Source organism: Perognathus longimembris, chromosome 27 (assembly GCF_023159225.1).
Source record: "Perognathus longimembris pacificus isolate PPM17 chromosome 27, ASM2315922v1, whole genome shotgun sequence".
Taxonomy (NCBI): Eukaryota; Metazoa; Chordata; class Mammalia; order Rodentia; family Heteromyidae; genus Perognathus; species Perognathus longimembris.
The window spans coordinates 834,504-848,638 of record NC_063187.1 but is presented as its reverse complement, the minus strand read 5'-3'; the positions used below and the strand labels follow the sequence as shown (position 1 = coordinate 848,638).

Below are 14,135 nucleotides of genomic sequence, written 5' to 3'. Positions count from 1 at the left end.
TGTCCTACACAGTTACTCTTGCTCTATAACTAAGAGCTAACTCTGTCAGAAAAGATACTATCTCCTACCTAAACAGGCCATGGATATTCATATTTAAATTTAAGAAATAGGAAAGAAAATACAGTTGTTATTCCGTGTCTAGTTGAATTGGTTTCCAAAATGGAGGAAAAGGGAACGTACTGTTTTGTAAACTTATATGGAAAAAAACCCTAATTATTAATTTAAAATCAAATCAATAGGGGCTGGGGATATGGCCTAGTGGCAAGAGTGCTTGCTTCGTATACATGAGGCCCTGGGTTCAATTCCCCAGCACCACATATACAGAAAAACGGCCAGAAGTGGCGCTGTGGCTCAAGAGGCAGAGTGCTAGCCTTGAGCAAAAAGAGGCCAGGGACTGTGCTCAGGCCCTGAGTCCAAGCCCCAGGACTGGCCAAAAAATAAAATAAAATAAAATAAAATCAAACCAATAACTTCAGGAAGCATATAACTCATTCCCAATGGTACAAATGACCACAGGGCTCCAAAGAAACCTCTTTTAACAAAAAAATGTACTTTTGTTTTGTTTTGTTTTTGTGCCAGTCCTGGGAATTGAACTAAGGGCCTCGAACTAAGGGCCTCGGCACTGTCTCTGAGCCTTTGTGATTAAGGCTAGTGTTCTCCCACTTGAGCCATGGCTTACTTTTAGGTTTTTAGTAGTTAATTAAAGAGTCTCACAGCCTCTTCTGCCTGGGCTAGCTTCAAACTTTGATCCTCGGCTCTCAGCCTCCTGGGTAGCTGGGCTTACAGACATGAGCTACTAATGCCCTGCTAGAAAAATGCCTTTGATAAGTGTAAAGTATTTACTGATTAGACAATGAATAATCCTGTGATTTGGAAGAAATCTATTCTTATTGTTATTATTATTTTGCTGGTCCTAGGTCTTGAACTCAGCTTCTTTTTGCTCAAGGCTAACACACTACCACTTGAGCCACAGCTCCATTTTTTCCAGCATTTTCGGAGTATGTGGTACTGAGGAACCGAACCCAAGGCTTCATGCATGCTAGGCAAGCACTCTACCACTAAGCCACATTCGCAGACCTCTTGTTGATTTTTGATAAAGTAAAATATCCAAAGAAACAGAAGGCTCTTTCATTTTCTCCATTGTTCATACATGCATGTGAATATAGGAGGATAAAAATATAATAAATAATATAACACAATAACGTATATAATGCTATGTAATAGATATATAACATATACAATATAAGGTATAATAATATATCATATAATTATTCTTATAAACCATATTATATAACATTATATAATATATTGAATATTATATATGAAGAAAATGTAATAAAATGATAATTACTGATACAACTTATTTAAATAACATATGAAGAGGACCATGATTATTTAATGACCTACAGAAAATAAGGCACAATTTCTCCCCAGAATTTCTTGTCAGTTGTGGGGCTTAAACTCAGGGCCTGGGCACTGTCCCTGAGCTTTATTGTTCAAGGCTAGTGCTCTACTGCTTTGAGCCGCAGCCCCACTTTTGGTTTTCTGGTGGTTCATTGGAAATAAGAGTCTCACAGACTTTTCTGCCTGGGCTGACTTTGAACCATGGTCCTCAGATCTCAGCCTCCTGAGTGGCTGGGATGACAGGTGCTGTTCTGAGAATATATTTCCTCCCCCTGTGGAACATTGCTTATGAATGATAAGTATCTGTTTTTGTATTTGTTCCTTTTGCCTGTGTGTAATCTCCCCAGGACTAGGAGAAGACCCAGCCTTTGTCACCTGATGAACATTTGTGAACTTAAACTGATGTCATACAAGGTTTGGGTCACAGATATCGATCCCAAATAGCCTTCATGCCAAGAGCATTTGAAATGATGGGTGCTGGCTCTCTGGATTTGATTACTTCACATTACATACATATATCGAAGTGCCCAATTGTACTCCATATGTGCCCTTATTATTTGTCCATTAAACACTTGATTTTTGTTTATTTGTTTTGTATTTTGTTGCCAGTCCTGGGTCGTGGGCTCAGGGCCTGAGCACTGTCCCTGGCTTCTTTTTGCTCAGGCTAGCACTCAGCCACTTGAGCCACAGCGCCACTTCTGGCCGTTTTCTATATATGTGGTGCTGGGGAATTGAACCCAGGGCTTCATGTATATGAGTCAAGCACTCTTGCCCCTAGGCCTTATCCCCAGCCCCATTAAACACTTGAAAAAAATTAAATGGCCAGGCATTGGTGACTCACGCCTATAATCCTTGCTATTCAGGAGGCTGAGATCTGAGGAGTGTGATCAGAAGCAGCCGAGGCAGCAAAGTCCAGGAGACTCTTATCTCCAACGAGCCACCCCAAAAAGCTAGAAATAGCTAGAAATGGTAGAGCACCAATGTTGAGCAAAAAAAAAAAATCTCAGGGACAGCACTCAGACCCTGAGTTCAAACCCCAGTACTGGTAAGGAAAAGAAAGGAAGGAAGGAAGAAAGGAAGGAAGGAAGGAAGGAAGGAAGGAAGGAAGGAAGGAAGGAAGGAAGGAAGGAAGGAAGGAGAAAGAAAGATCAAGTAGCAATGAGATAACACAGAAGAATTGAGCAACTTCCAGTACTGCTGTAAATTCTTGTTTTTCAGATTTGTGAAGGTTTTTAAGCGTTGCAAGTGAACATTTTTTAAAAGTTTATCTTGGAAGCATTTGCAAGTCTAAGACAATGGTTGGAACATCTTTTCCCATGGCTTGGGCTAACCTCTAATGGAGTTAGGGCACCTAGAATGCAGCAAATACTTGTTCAATTATTCTGGGCTTGAAAACTGCCCCTTCCTCCACTATCGGGTGTGTGTGGAAATTGCTGTATCCATTGGCCTGAATTTCCTATCCTAGGTAAATCTTTCTTTCTCTAAAGCTCATGGCAGGCAAGCATGTGAGACTCAAATCTGTAATCTTACCTCCTCAGGAGGCTGAGATCGGAGATTTTAGTTTGAAGCCATCCTGGGTAGGAGAATCAGAGAGACTTTTTTCTCCAATGAACTACTAAAAAGCTGGAAGTGGATGCATGCCTCAAGTGATAGACCACCAGGCTTGAGTGATAAAGCTACGGAGAGCAGCTAGGCCCTGAGTTCAAGCCCTAGTACCTGCACTAAATAAATAAATAAATAAATTAAAACTCACTGCATAAGGTTTTGGAAAGAATTAGATAGTACATAAAAAAGAGCTTTTGTAAATGTTAATGCTTCATAGATTCAGGCTGCTGATAATTATTATATCAGATAACTACATATATATATATCATATATATATTATCTACTTGTGCCAATAATGAGGCCTGAATTCAAGGCTTGGGCACTGCCTTTTGCTCAAGACTAGTGTTCTACCACTTGAGCCACAGCTCTACTTCTGGCTTTTTGCTAATTAATTGGTGATGAGAGTCTCATTGATTTTCCTGCCCAGGCTGGCTTCAAACCTTGATCATCAGATATCAGTAGTAGTTAGGATTCCTGAGTAGCTAGGATTATAGGCTTGAGCCACCAGAACCTAGCATGAAATCAGTTTTTGACTGTGGCAGTTAATAAGAAGCTCCATGTTTGATTATGGTATATAAATGTATATTTTATAGAATATCTATCTATCTCTTTATTTTTGGTTTGTCTTTGCTGGCTTCTAGTCTGTCTGAATTATCTCAGTTTTGATTTACTAAGTAATAATAGGTTATCCTAAACTTATAATAATAGAGACTTATTAGAGGAACTTATTAAAACAAAACTATCACTTTTTGTTTGTTTGTTGGTCATGGGGGCCTCGGCTTGAACTCAGGGCCTGGTCACTGTCCCTATCACTTTTATCACTTTGAGCCATGGCTCCCCTTCTGGTTTTCTGGTGGTTCATTGGAGATAAGAGTCTCATAGACTTTCTGGCCCAGGCTGGCTTTGAACCATGATCCTCAGATCTTAGCCTTCTGGGTTGCTAGGATTACAGGTGTGAGCCCCTGGCTCCCGACACTACCACTGTTTTTGTTGAGAGTATGTATACTAACAAATTCTAATGTCCTAAAGTTATCCTAAGGTTAAAAATTCTTAATGCATTTACAAGTTAAAGTAAGACTTTCAAAAACTCGCCTTGGCCAGCTGAGACCATGGTTTTATAAAGTTCTTTTTGAGTCCCAAATCTTAGGTACTAAATTAGATGTAATCTTTCAGATGTGGATTAAGTTTTTTATTGTATTATTTGTGTAGCTAGAAACCTGAGAAATATTTTTATAACCGTGTCAAAAGTTGATTGATATTCCCATCAATAGAAACGTGGATTCATGCTTATGTAGAATAGTCTATTTAAACAAAACACGACTTAAGTCCATGAAAGAAACTCTATCTGCCCTTTGAGTTGAGAATTTATTTTGCCTAAGGATTTATTGACTTTTCTTTATGCAGCCAACTTGTAAATATCCTTCAAATGGGATATTTTATGCATAAGTGAAGCTTTGATGAAGTGTTTATAAATATTCTCTGTACAACTGTATTCCCCTAACCTTTCCAAAAGAACAGGTGACTATGAAATCATCTAAAATTATATGAAAATATGTGCCTTTGAACACAGAAAAATAGCAGTCTGTTGACATTGTATCTCTGTGGTGTTTTTTCCCTTCAGGAGAATGGTATTGAGCCCTCTGGTGCTGACAGCTCGCCAGCCATCAGGTTTGCTGCCTGTGTTGTGTGTAGAATTTCCACATGTTCCAGTTGGTGTTTTTAAAGTGGATTCTTGGATGCTAATATTTCATAATATTTCTCGCGTGCTCCTGGCAGGGACAATCTCTCACTTGCAGATCCTGGAAATACTGAGCCCACAGAGAACACGGTGATTTCTACTGGTGAGTGGATTGGAATAAGGCAAGAAAACTGATTATGATGATTGCAAACTGCATGTCCTGTGGTTTCCAAATAGGAATAGAAGCAAATTCTCCCTCCCCCCTCTCAAACTGCATATGCATAACTTCTTCCTGTTTGTAGATTCCAGACAAGACATCTTGCATATGGCTTCCAGCGACCTGGACTGCAAATCAGTCTGTGAGGAAGAGGAGGGAGGCAAATCTATGCCCACCATGGCTAGTGAGTACTGCAGGGGCAGAGTGCAGTCATTCCCAGACACGAGGCCAGCCTAAGCTAGAGGAGCAGCTGCCCTTAGCAGCTCAGCAGCAGCAGCTGACATTCAGTTCTATGAAGTAATTCTTAGAGGGCTGGGGATATGGCCTAGTGGCAAGAGTGCCTGCCTCTTATACATGAAGCCCTGGGTTCGATTCCCCAGCACCACATATATAGAGAATGGCCAGAAGTGGGGCTGTGGCTCAAGTGGCTGAGTGCTAGCCTTGAGCAAAAAGAAGCCAGGGACAGTGCTCAGGCCCTGAGTCCAAGCCCCAGGACTGGCAAAAAGTAAAATAATAATAATGATAAAATTTAAAAAAGAAATAATTCTTATAAAGGAAGTTTGAGCCAGGCATAATGCCATATTAATGATTAAGTAATATCATTATTATAATGATCAATATTACTTAAATATTATAAAAACATTACATAAATGTATATTATAAAACATAACTTATATGTTATATTACATATTATGAGATATCATTTATAAAAGATTATTATATATGATAAAATATTAATACACTGTTAGTCATAATTATTGATATAATGAAGCATTATTATAACTATAATTATTGTTCTTATAATTATTACATTAATATTAGTCAGCTATATTTACATTTATATTAATTAATATCATAGTCATTCCTGCCATAATTAATGTATTAATTAATGCATTGATTTACTAATATAATAGCATACTATATATGTGTTATATATGTTAATTAATAGAGTATATGTTAATATCATATAAATATTAATATAACAATATATTAACATGTTATATTCATTATATTAATATAGCCAATAGAGCCATATTACTTGTGTCCTATTATTTAGGATATAATAGGCAAAATTATGTATCCCTGAAGGAAGAAAGGAGAGACCAAAGGAAAGGAAAGGGGAAGGAAGATGAAGGAAAGGGGAGGGGGAGGAGAGAGCAGAGGGAGGAGGGAGAGAGGGGAAAGGGAGAGATGGGGGGAGGAGAGAAGAGGGAGGAGGGAGAGAGGGGGGGAGGGAGAGATGGGGGGAGGAGAGAGCACAGCCCCCACCTGCACCGGCCTCAGTGTTGAACCAGGGCTGCCACGGCCCACGGTGAAATGCACCTTTCCTAGGACTACATTGTGTGTCCATGACATTGTGTTTGCCTAGAACGCCCTACTTTGTGGTCAGCCTGGCCTATGTCATTAAACACAGAAAGGACAATGCACCAAGCTGTCCAAAGGCGCCACCCTGCCCTTCTTCCCCGTGCTGAGTGGGCTTTTACCGTGGGAACGGCGAGGTGCTGGTCTATATAAAGATGGGCAGCTGCAGCCTCGTGGTGGAAAGTGCACGCGGTGGGCGCCCTGCTTCTCTGGGTAGGGTGATCTAGGCTGAGGTGGGCCTTCCTGCTCCCTCCGGGTTCTGAGTTCGAGGGCAAGCACACAGTTTCCTGGGATGAAATTTGTCTCGCAGGCTGATCCTCTGTCCCTGGGCCATGGTCTGCACTGCTGCCCCCTTTTCCCTGTCCTGTCCCCCTTGGTTATTTTGTTCCCTTTGATGGCAGGCCCCAATCCTGCTGAGAAGCCAGCGGGCCAGGAGACAGAGACAAAGACCGAAGCTGTGCCCCCCTTGGTAAGGAAAAGAGCAGCCAGCGACCCCCACAATGCCATGACGGGGCTTCCCTGTCCTGAGTCCAAGACTGGGTGCATCTACTTTTCATTTATATTTATTTTATTCTAGTATTGTAGTTTCCATTTTCTTTTCTATTTTATGCTCTTATTTCACTCCAGAATTAAAAAAAAATTATTTATTAATGTTTATTTGTTGGTCATGGAGCTGTGGCTCAAAGGGTAGAACACTAACTAGCCCTGAGCAAAAAAACAAACAAAAAGTCAAGGACATCACCCAGGACCTGAGTTTAAGCTCTAGGACTGGCATGCACTCTCTCTCTTTCTCTTTCTCTCTCTCTCTCTCTCTCTCTCTCTCTCTCTCTCTCTCTCTCTCTCTCTCTCTCTCTCACTGATGAACAATCTTAAAGTAGATTCATGTGGCTGAGTACCCATGGCTTATATACCTGTAATCCTAGTTTCTTGAGAGGCTGAGAATAGGAGATTTAAGGTTCAAGGCCAGCCTAGATGAAAAAAAGCTTGCAAGTTCCCATGCAAACCCACCCTGTCCAATCAGCTACATGGGAGAATAAGATGAGAGGGTCTCAATTACAGACTAGCTGGGTCAGGAAAAAAAAGGCAAATGTATCTCCATAAAGGTAAATTGGACACAGTGGTTGGTAAAAAATAGGCAGATTGTGGCTCAGGCACTTGACTCAGTGAGAAGAGAGACCCTATTCTAAAATTACCTAGTAAAAACAGGGCTGAAGGAGTGGTTCAGTGGGGCAAGTCAGGCCTAGCAAGTGTGATTTTCCTTTTTTTCCCTTTTAACCCTGATTCCAGTTCTGGAAATCCTGTAGGATAATTTTGGCAAAGCAGTGAGGAAAGGACAGAAATAAATATTTCTCATGATTTTAGGACACCCAAGAGGAACCCCCCACAGTAGAAGAGCATGGAAAAGAAGGTGCTACAGGAGGTAAGGAATGAACTCTTCTCACCCCAAGGGAACGGTTTTCTCTCTGCTGAAATCTGAGTTCGACATCTGCTGCCTGATTAGGACCCGCCCACCAGGACCCAGTTTCTCTCTGTGACACATTCTGAAAAATCCACACTGTCCTTGCATTGACTCATGCCAATCCCTTAGGGAGGCGGTAACAATTCAACAGTAACTGTACTCATTTCCTTACTTATGTAACTGTAACCCCTCTGTATATCACCTTTACAATAAAAAATATATTTTTTAAAAAAGAAAGTTATTTCTAAAGCTGGGGGCTGGTGGCTCATGCCTGTAAGCCCAGCTACTCAGGAGGCTGAGATCTGGGTAGTGCCATGGCTTAAGTGGTAGAGCACTAGTCTTGAGCAAAAGGAAATCAAGAATAGTGTCAAAGCCCAGAATTCAATCCCCAGGACTGGAAAAAAAAAGCCACTTCCATTTACCCTTCTGTCCATCTATCCATCCACCCATCCATCCATCCATCCATCCATCCATCTATCATCTCTCTCTCATCTATCCATCTATCTATCTATCTATCTATCTATCTATCTATCTATCTATCTATCTATCTATCTTTATCATCTATCTATCTATCTGTCTGTCTCTCTATCTATCAATCATCTATCCATTCATTTAGGTGCTGGTTCTGGGGCTTGAACTCAGGGCCTGGGCACTGTCCCTGAGCTCTTTTCACTCATAGCCAGCACTCTACCATAAAGCCACAGCTCCACTTCCCGCTTTTTCAGAGTAGTTTATTGGAGATAAGAGTCTCACAGACTTTCCTGTCTGGGCTGGCTTTGAACCTCGATCCTCAGATCTCAGCCTCTTTAGTATCTGGGGTGACAGCAGCGTGCCAGAAGCTTCCAGCCAGTGAAAGCTTTTAACTTCATACTCTTTTATTGTCTTCACAGACACCAAGGTTTCATCTGCGCCTGTAACCACGGTGAAATCGGTTAACTTTAGGCAAAGTGACAAGTAAGCTCTCCTCCATGCTGTCATTTAGCAGGCTTTTATGTCTCTGTGGATGTAGATACCCATATGATCTTTGTTTTCTCCCGCAGCCCTTCTGCTAATGAGAAGGAGGTAGAGGTAAGTTGATAGGCAATACTTTTCTTTCTTTTAAAAATATATGATTAGGGGCCAGTAATGTGGCTTAGTGGTAGAGTGCTTGCCTGGTATGCATGAAGCCCTGGGTTTTTCCTCAGCACCACATATATAGAAATATCTGGAAGTGGTGCTATGGTTCAAGTAGTAGAGTGCTAGCCTTGAGCAAAAAGGAAGCCCTGAGTTCAAGCCCCAGGACTGGCAAAAAAAATATGATTATTATTTGGTAGAACTGGGATTTGAACTCTGGGCCTTAAGCTCATTAGACAGGTGCTCCTGTTCCCCCCCTCCCCCCCAGTTATTTTGAGATCAGGCCTTATATCCAGTCAGGGAGCTGCCTGGATTGCCATCTTCCTATTTCCTATTGTCGCTAGGATAACGGGCCTGAGCCACCATACCTGACATCTTCTGTTAAGATGGAGTCTCAGATATCAGCCGGCCATGTAGCCTAGCTTGGATGGCATGCGTGCGCTAACCCAGCCAACTATTGGTTGAGGAGGGGGTGTCTTGTGGATATGACTCTGCTGGACCCCCCCTCCATCCTCCTAAACAGCCAGGGTTACAGGCATGAACCACAGTCACGGGGGTTCTTTTCCTTCTTTCTTAACAAGCATTTCAGACCTACTGTGGTTGTTGTGTGCCCTTCCGTGTGTGTGTGTGTGTGTGTGTGTGTGTGTGTGTAGGGCGGGGGGGGAGGGGTTGGCTTGTGTCAGCCTTAGTTCGGGGTGAAGAACAATCAAACACTCAGTCTAATGAACCCTGTATTCATTAGGCAGAATTTCTTCGATTATCGCTGGGATTTAAGTGTGACTGGTTTACCCTGGAGAAAAGGATGAAGCTCGAAGAGCGATCAAGGGACCTGGCAGAGGAAAATCTGAAGAAGGAAATCTTGCACTGCTTGAAGCTCATCGAGGTGAGAGACAGTGCATTCAGGGGCTACACAATTGATCTTGTGCTTCATAAGGGTTTCCTGGTGGCACAGGAAGATTCTGGAAACACTGAGGCCAATACTAAGTCTTAAGCTGTGCCTTGCCCACATGTGAGTTGTTAGAAAGCCAAAAGGCAAGATCACATGAAAAAGTTTGTGAATAAGAGAGTATCTACAATAAAATAAACATGTCTTTTGGTGCTGGGTGCTGGTGGCTCACGCCTGTCATCCCAGCTACTCAGGAGGCTGAGATCTGAGGATCAAGGTTCAAAGCCAGCCTGGGTAGGAAAATCCATGAGACTCTTCTCTCCCATGAACCACCAGAAACCCAGAAGTAGCACTGTGGCTTAAATAGCAGAGAGTAGGCCTTGAGCAAAAGAGCTCAGGGACAGTGCCCAGGCCCTGAGTTCAAGTCCCATATCCACCATCAACAATAAAAGTGTCTTTTAGGACTACGGTTTGCTTGCTGCTCAAGCAGGTAGAGTACTTGTCAACCAAGCGTTAAGGTCTTGAGTTCAAATCCAACTCAAGTGTGAGCCACAGGCACCTGACTTCTGTTTGAAAAGGAGTTTCATGAAGTATGTGTAGAGGTTCTCAGATCAGGGGCAATGCCTGTGGGCTAGAAATCTCTCCTCTAATACAGCAGTCTCTCTGATGCTACTACTAGATTAGCTTCCCCAAAAGGCACACACACCATTCCTACCAGTTTGCACCACAGAAATTTCATTGCTTAGGGTTCATCAGGAAACAGAAACCACTCAAGCTAGGCATTTTTTTTTGCCATTCCTGGGCCTTGGACTCAGGGCCTGAGCACTGTCCCTGGCTTCTTTTTGCTCAAGGCTAGCACTCTACCATTTGAGCCACAGCGTCCCTTCTGGCCTTTTCTATATATGTGGTGCTGAGGAATTGAACCCAGGGCTTCATGTATATGAGGCAAGTACTCTACCACTAGGCCATATTCCCAGCCCAAGCTAGGTATTTTTTAAAAAATAAAAATGAAACAACAAAAAAGGAAGTGTTTCAGACTCAATGTCCTATAGAAAGAGAGACAGAGATAGATGATAGACAGATAGATGATGGATAGATGATAGATAGAAAGGTAGATAGATAGACAGATATAGGACAGACAAGCAGACAGACCATTAGACAGATAGATAGGACAATCAGATGGACAAACAAATGATAGATAAGATAGATAAGTAGATAGATGACAGATAGGAAAGACTGAAAGAATGACAGATGATTGATAAACACAGATAGAAATGACAGAATGATAGATGAGCAAACAGATAAGATAGACATATATAAATAGAGAGAAAGAAGACAGACAACATAGATAGATAGATAGATAGATAGATAGATAGATAGATAGAACAAATGGCTGGATGGACAGATAAGACAGCTACACACACATATAGCATGAGAGAGAGAGAAACAGATGGATCAATAGATAAGACAGACAGGGGTGTGTGTATGTGTGTGTGAGAGAGAAATAAGACAGACCACTGACATATACACAGACAGACAGAACAGGTGTATAGAAGGACAAACGAAACAGCTATACATATGTACAGACATATAATATTATATACATATATAGAGCCAGCTAGCCAGACAGAAAGAGACAGAAAGAAACAGATGCATAGATCTTTGGGTCATGAAATGAGTCACTTCCTTCTCTCTGGATTTTCAAGGAGATTTCAGGTAGAAGAGCTATCATGCAGAAAACTGAACAATATCAGACAATATCAGTTTGAAGCTTCACTGAAGAAAGCCAGAAGTCTGTCATGTGAGACTAATCGAGGAATTGTGAGGTCTGATTCTAGTCTGATGGTAGTGAAGAGCATGAGAGCAATTAGAAGGGCACGTGGCTTATAAAGTTACCATGACTTTACAGATGGGTTGGGAAATTAAGGGGGATATTTGGGGCTGAAAAAAAGTGTCTTATGCTTGTAATCCTGGCTACTCCGGGGCTGAGATCTGAGGGTCACAGTTCAATGCCAGTCTAGGCAAGAAAGTCTATGAAACTCTTATCTCCAATTAACTGCCCCAAAGCTGGAAGTGGAGCTGTGGCTCAGATGGTAGAGTGCTAGCCTTGAGGAGTAAAAAGGCTCAGGGACAGCCCCCAGGCCCCGGTACCAGCACCAACAGAAAAAGGAAAAGAGAGAAGAAAGAAAAAAATTAGAGGGCTGGGATGTAGCTCAGTGGCAAAGCGCTTGCCTAGCAAGTGCAATGTCCTGGGTTCGATTCCCAGTACCAAAAAAGAAAAGACAAAAAAAAAAAAAAACCCAGTTAAAAAGAAAAAATTAGAGGTAAGTAATAGAGGGTAACTATAATTAATGTACATTATATACATTATATAAAAATAGAGCAAAGCCCTTTACTTTGTATGACATATAAATAAAGAAGGTAGAAAGAATTCAAAGGGCCTTATTTTTCTCCCCATATATAATTATAATACATATAATTATATATAATTATAATATATATATATGGTATTTTTTTGCCAGTCTTTGGGCTTGAACTTAGGTCCTGGGCACTGTCCCTGGCTTCTTTTTACTCAAGGCTAGCACTCTACCACTTGAGCCACAGCACCACTTCTGGCCTATTCTATTTATGTGGTTCAGAGGAATTGAACCCAGGGCTTCATGCATGCTAGGCAAGTACTCTACCACCAAATCACCTTCCCAGCCCTCTCCCCATATATTTTTAAAGGTAAACTTTCTTGGGGAAAAAAGATAACTATAATCAAAGGTTTCTTTAAAATTTGAGTTACCAGTTATAACAAGCTAGGTGTATTTGTTTGTGCTAGTACTGGTGCTTGAACTTTGGGCTTCACAATCTCTCTTGGTGCTCTATCTACTTGAGCCACAGCTCTACTTTGGGCTTTCTGGAGGTTCATTGGGGCTAAGAGTCTCATGAACTTTCCTGCCCAGGCTGGCTTTGAACCGCAGTCCTTAGATCTCAGCCTCCTGAGTAGCTGGGATGACAGGTGTGAGCCATGGGTGCCTGGTTCTAAATTGTTTTGACGACTCAGGGTGCTTGCATATTAATAGGTTAATATCATTTATTACTAATCTTTTCTGCTTGTTTTCACCGTCCACCCAGATAACTGAAGTTAGTCTTCTACTGCGGGTTGAAGGGTGGCAGTGGGTTTGCTCATGTGGTTTAACCCTTTGCTCTCCGGGCAGTCTCTAATACCTCTGTGTGAAGAAGACAACCAGGCTCAAGAAATCATCAAGAAACTGGAGAAGAGCATAGCATTTCTCAGCCAGTGTGCCACACGGGCAGCCGGTAGAGCTGAGATGTTGGGAGCCATTAATCAGGTAGCTCCTTTCCATTTCTCTGGGTGTAGCAAAATTGCTCAAAGGATTTCTTTTTGCAGAGATTGTGGATTTCCTTTATGTGACATATATTTAATGTAGGAAAAGTAGAATGGACAAATAGTAAATAAAATTATCTCCCTTATTCACATTGGTGGACATCATTATAAAAGTGTTGAGGTACATTCTTTTTGATTCTATTTTCACACAGTGTTATCATCTGCTCCTACACATGGATATAATCTGTGCCTTTTTTTGCGGGGGGTGGGGGGGGAGGTGGGAGGAAGTGGCCCAGTTCTGGGGTTTGAACTCAGGCCCTGAGCTCTGTCTCTGGGCTTCTTTGTGCTCAAGGCTAGTGCTCTACCACTGAGCCGCAGCCCCATTTCTGGCTTTTTCAGAGTAGTTAATTACAGATAAGAGTCTCATGGACTTTCCTGCCTAGGCTGGCTTTGAACTGCATACCTCAGCCTCCTGAGTAGCTAAGATTATAGGAGTGAGCCACCAGCACCTAGCATTCTGTGCCTTTTTATTTCTCTATATAGCATGGGCAACTTTCCATGTAATGCAGATGTATATATATGCACACATGTAATTCATGTGTATGTATGTACATATAAATATGTATACATACATGCATATGTATATATGTATAGATATACATATATTTATACACACATACATGTGTACTCAAACATACGCCTATGCAAATACATGTATATATATACACCTACATATAAATAAATATGTATATTGCCATTATGTGGTATTATATAGGTTAGATATGATTCATCTAATCAATTTGTTAATATTTGGTCATCTGAGGATGTCCTTGATATCTTGCTGTGATGGACAATTCAACAGTAAATTTCTTTGTAAATGCATCATTGTGCCCCAATTCATATAGACATTAAAATTTCTGAGTTTCTTCCTGGACAAATCTAAGGAGGTTTAACTTCTTGAAATCCATGCCAAGCAGACTTATTAAAAGGCATTTCCTTAAGAAGAAAGATACTGAAATTTGGCCATCAGTTTTAGTTAGCTCATTTCTTATACATTCTTATATCCTAGTTCCTTTT

The 14,135-nt window shown here is 41.3% G+C and overlaps 1 protein-coding gene across 1 annotated transcript in view; it reads left to right on the top strand.

Moving 5' to 3' along the window:
- Irag2 (inositol 1,4,5-triphosphate receptor associated 2) overlaps positions 1-14,135 on the top strand; it is a 44,934-nt gene that overhangs the window by 18,623 nt on the left and 12,176 nt on the right. The window contains exons 4-12 of the mRNA XM_048335040.1: positions 4,631-4,677; positions 4,786-4,850; positions 4,990-5,135; positions 6,577-6,735; positions 7,629-7,686; positions 8,616-8,679; positions 8,766-8,793; positions 9,581-9,721; positions 12,928-13,062. Of these exons, the coding sequence (XP_048190997.1) occupies positions 4,631-4,677; positions 4,786-4,850; positions 4,990-5,135; positions 6,577-6,735; positions 7,629-7,686; positions 8,616-8,679; positions 8,766-8,793; positions 9,581-9,721; positions 12,928-13,062 (843 nt within the window). The remainder of the gene's footprint in view (positions 1-4,630; positions 4,678-4,785; positions 4,851-4,989; positions 5,136-6,576; positions 6,736-7,628; positions 7,687-8,615; positions 8,680-8,765; positions 8,794-9,580; positions 9,722-12,927; positions 13,063-14,135) is intronic.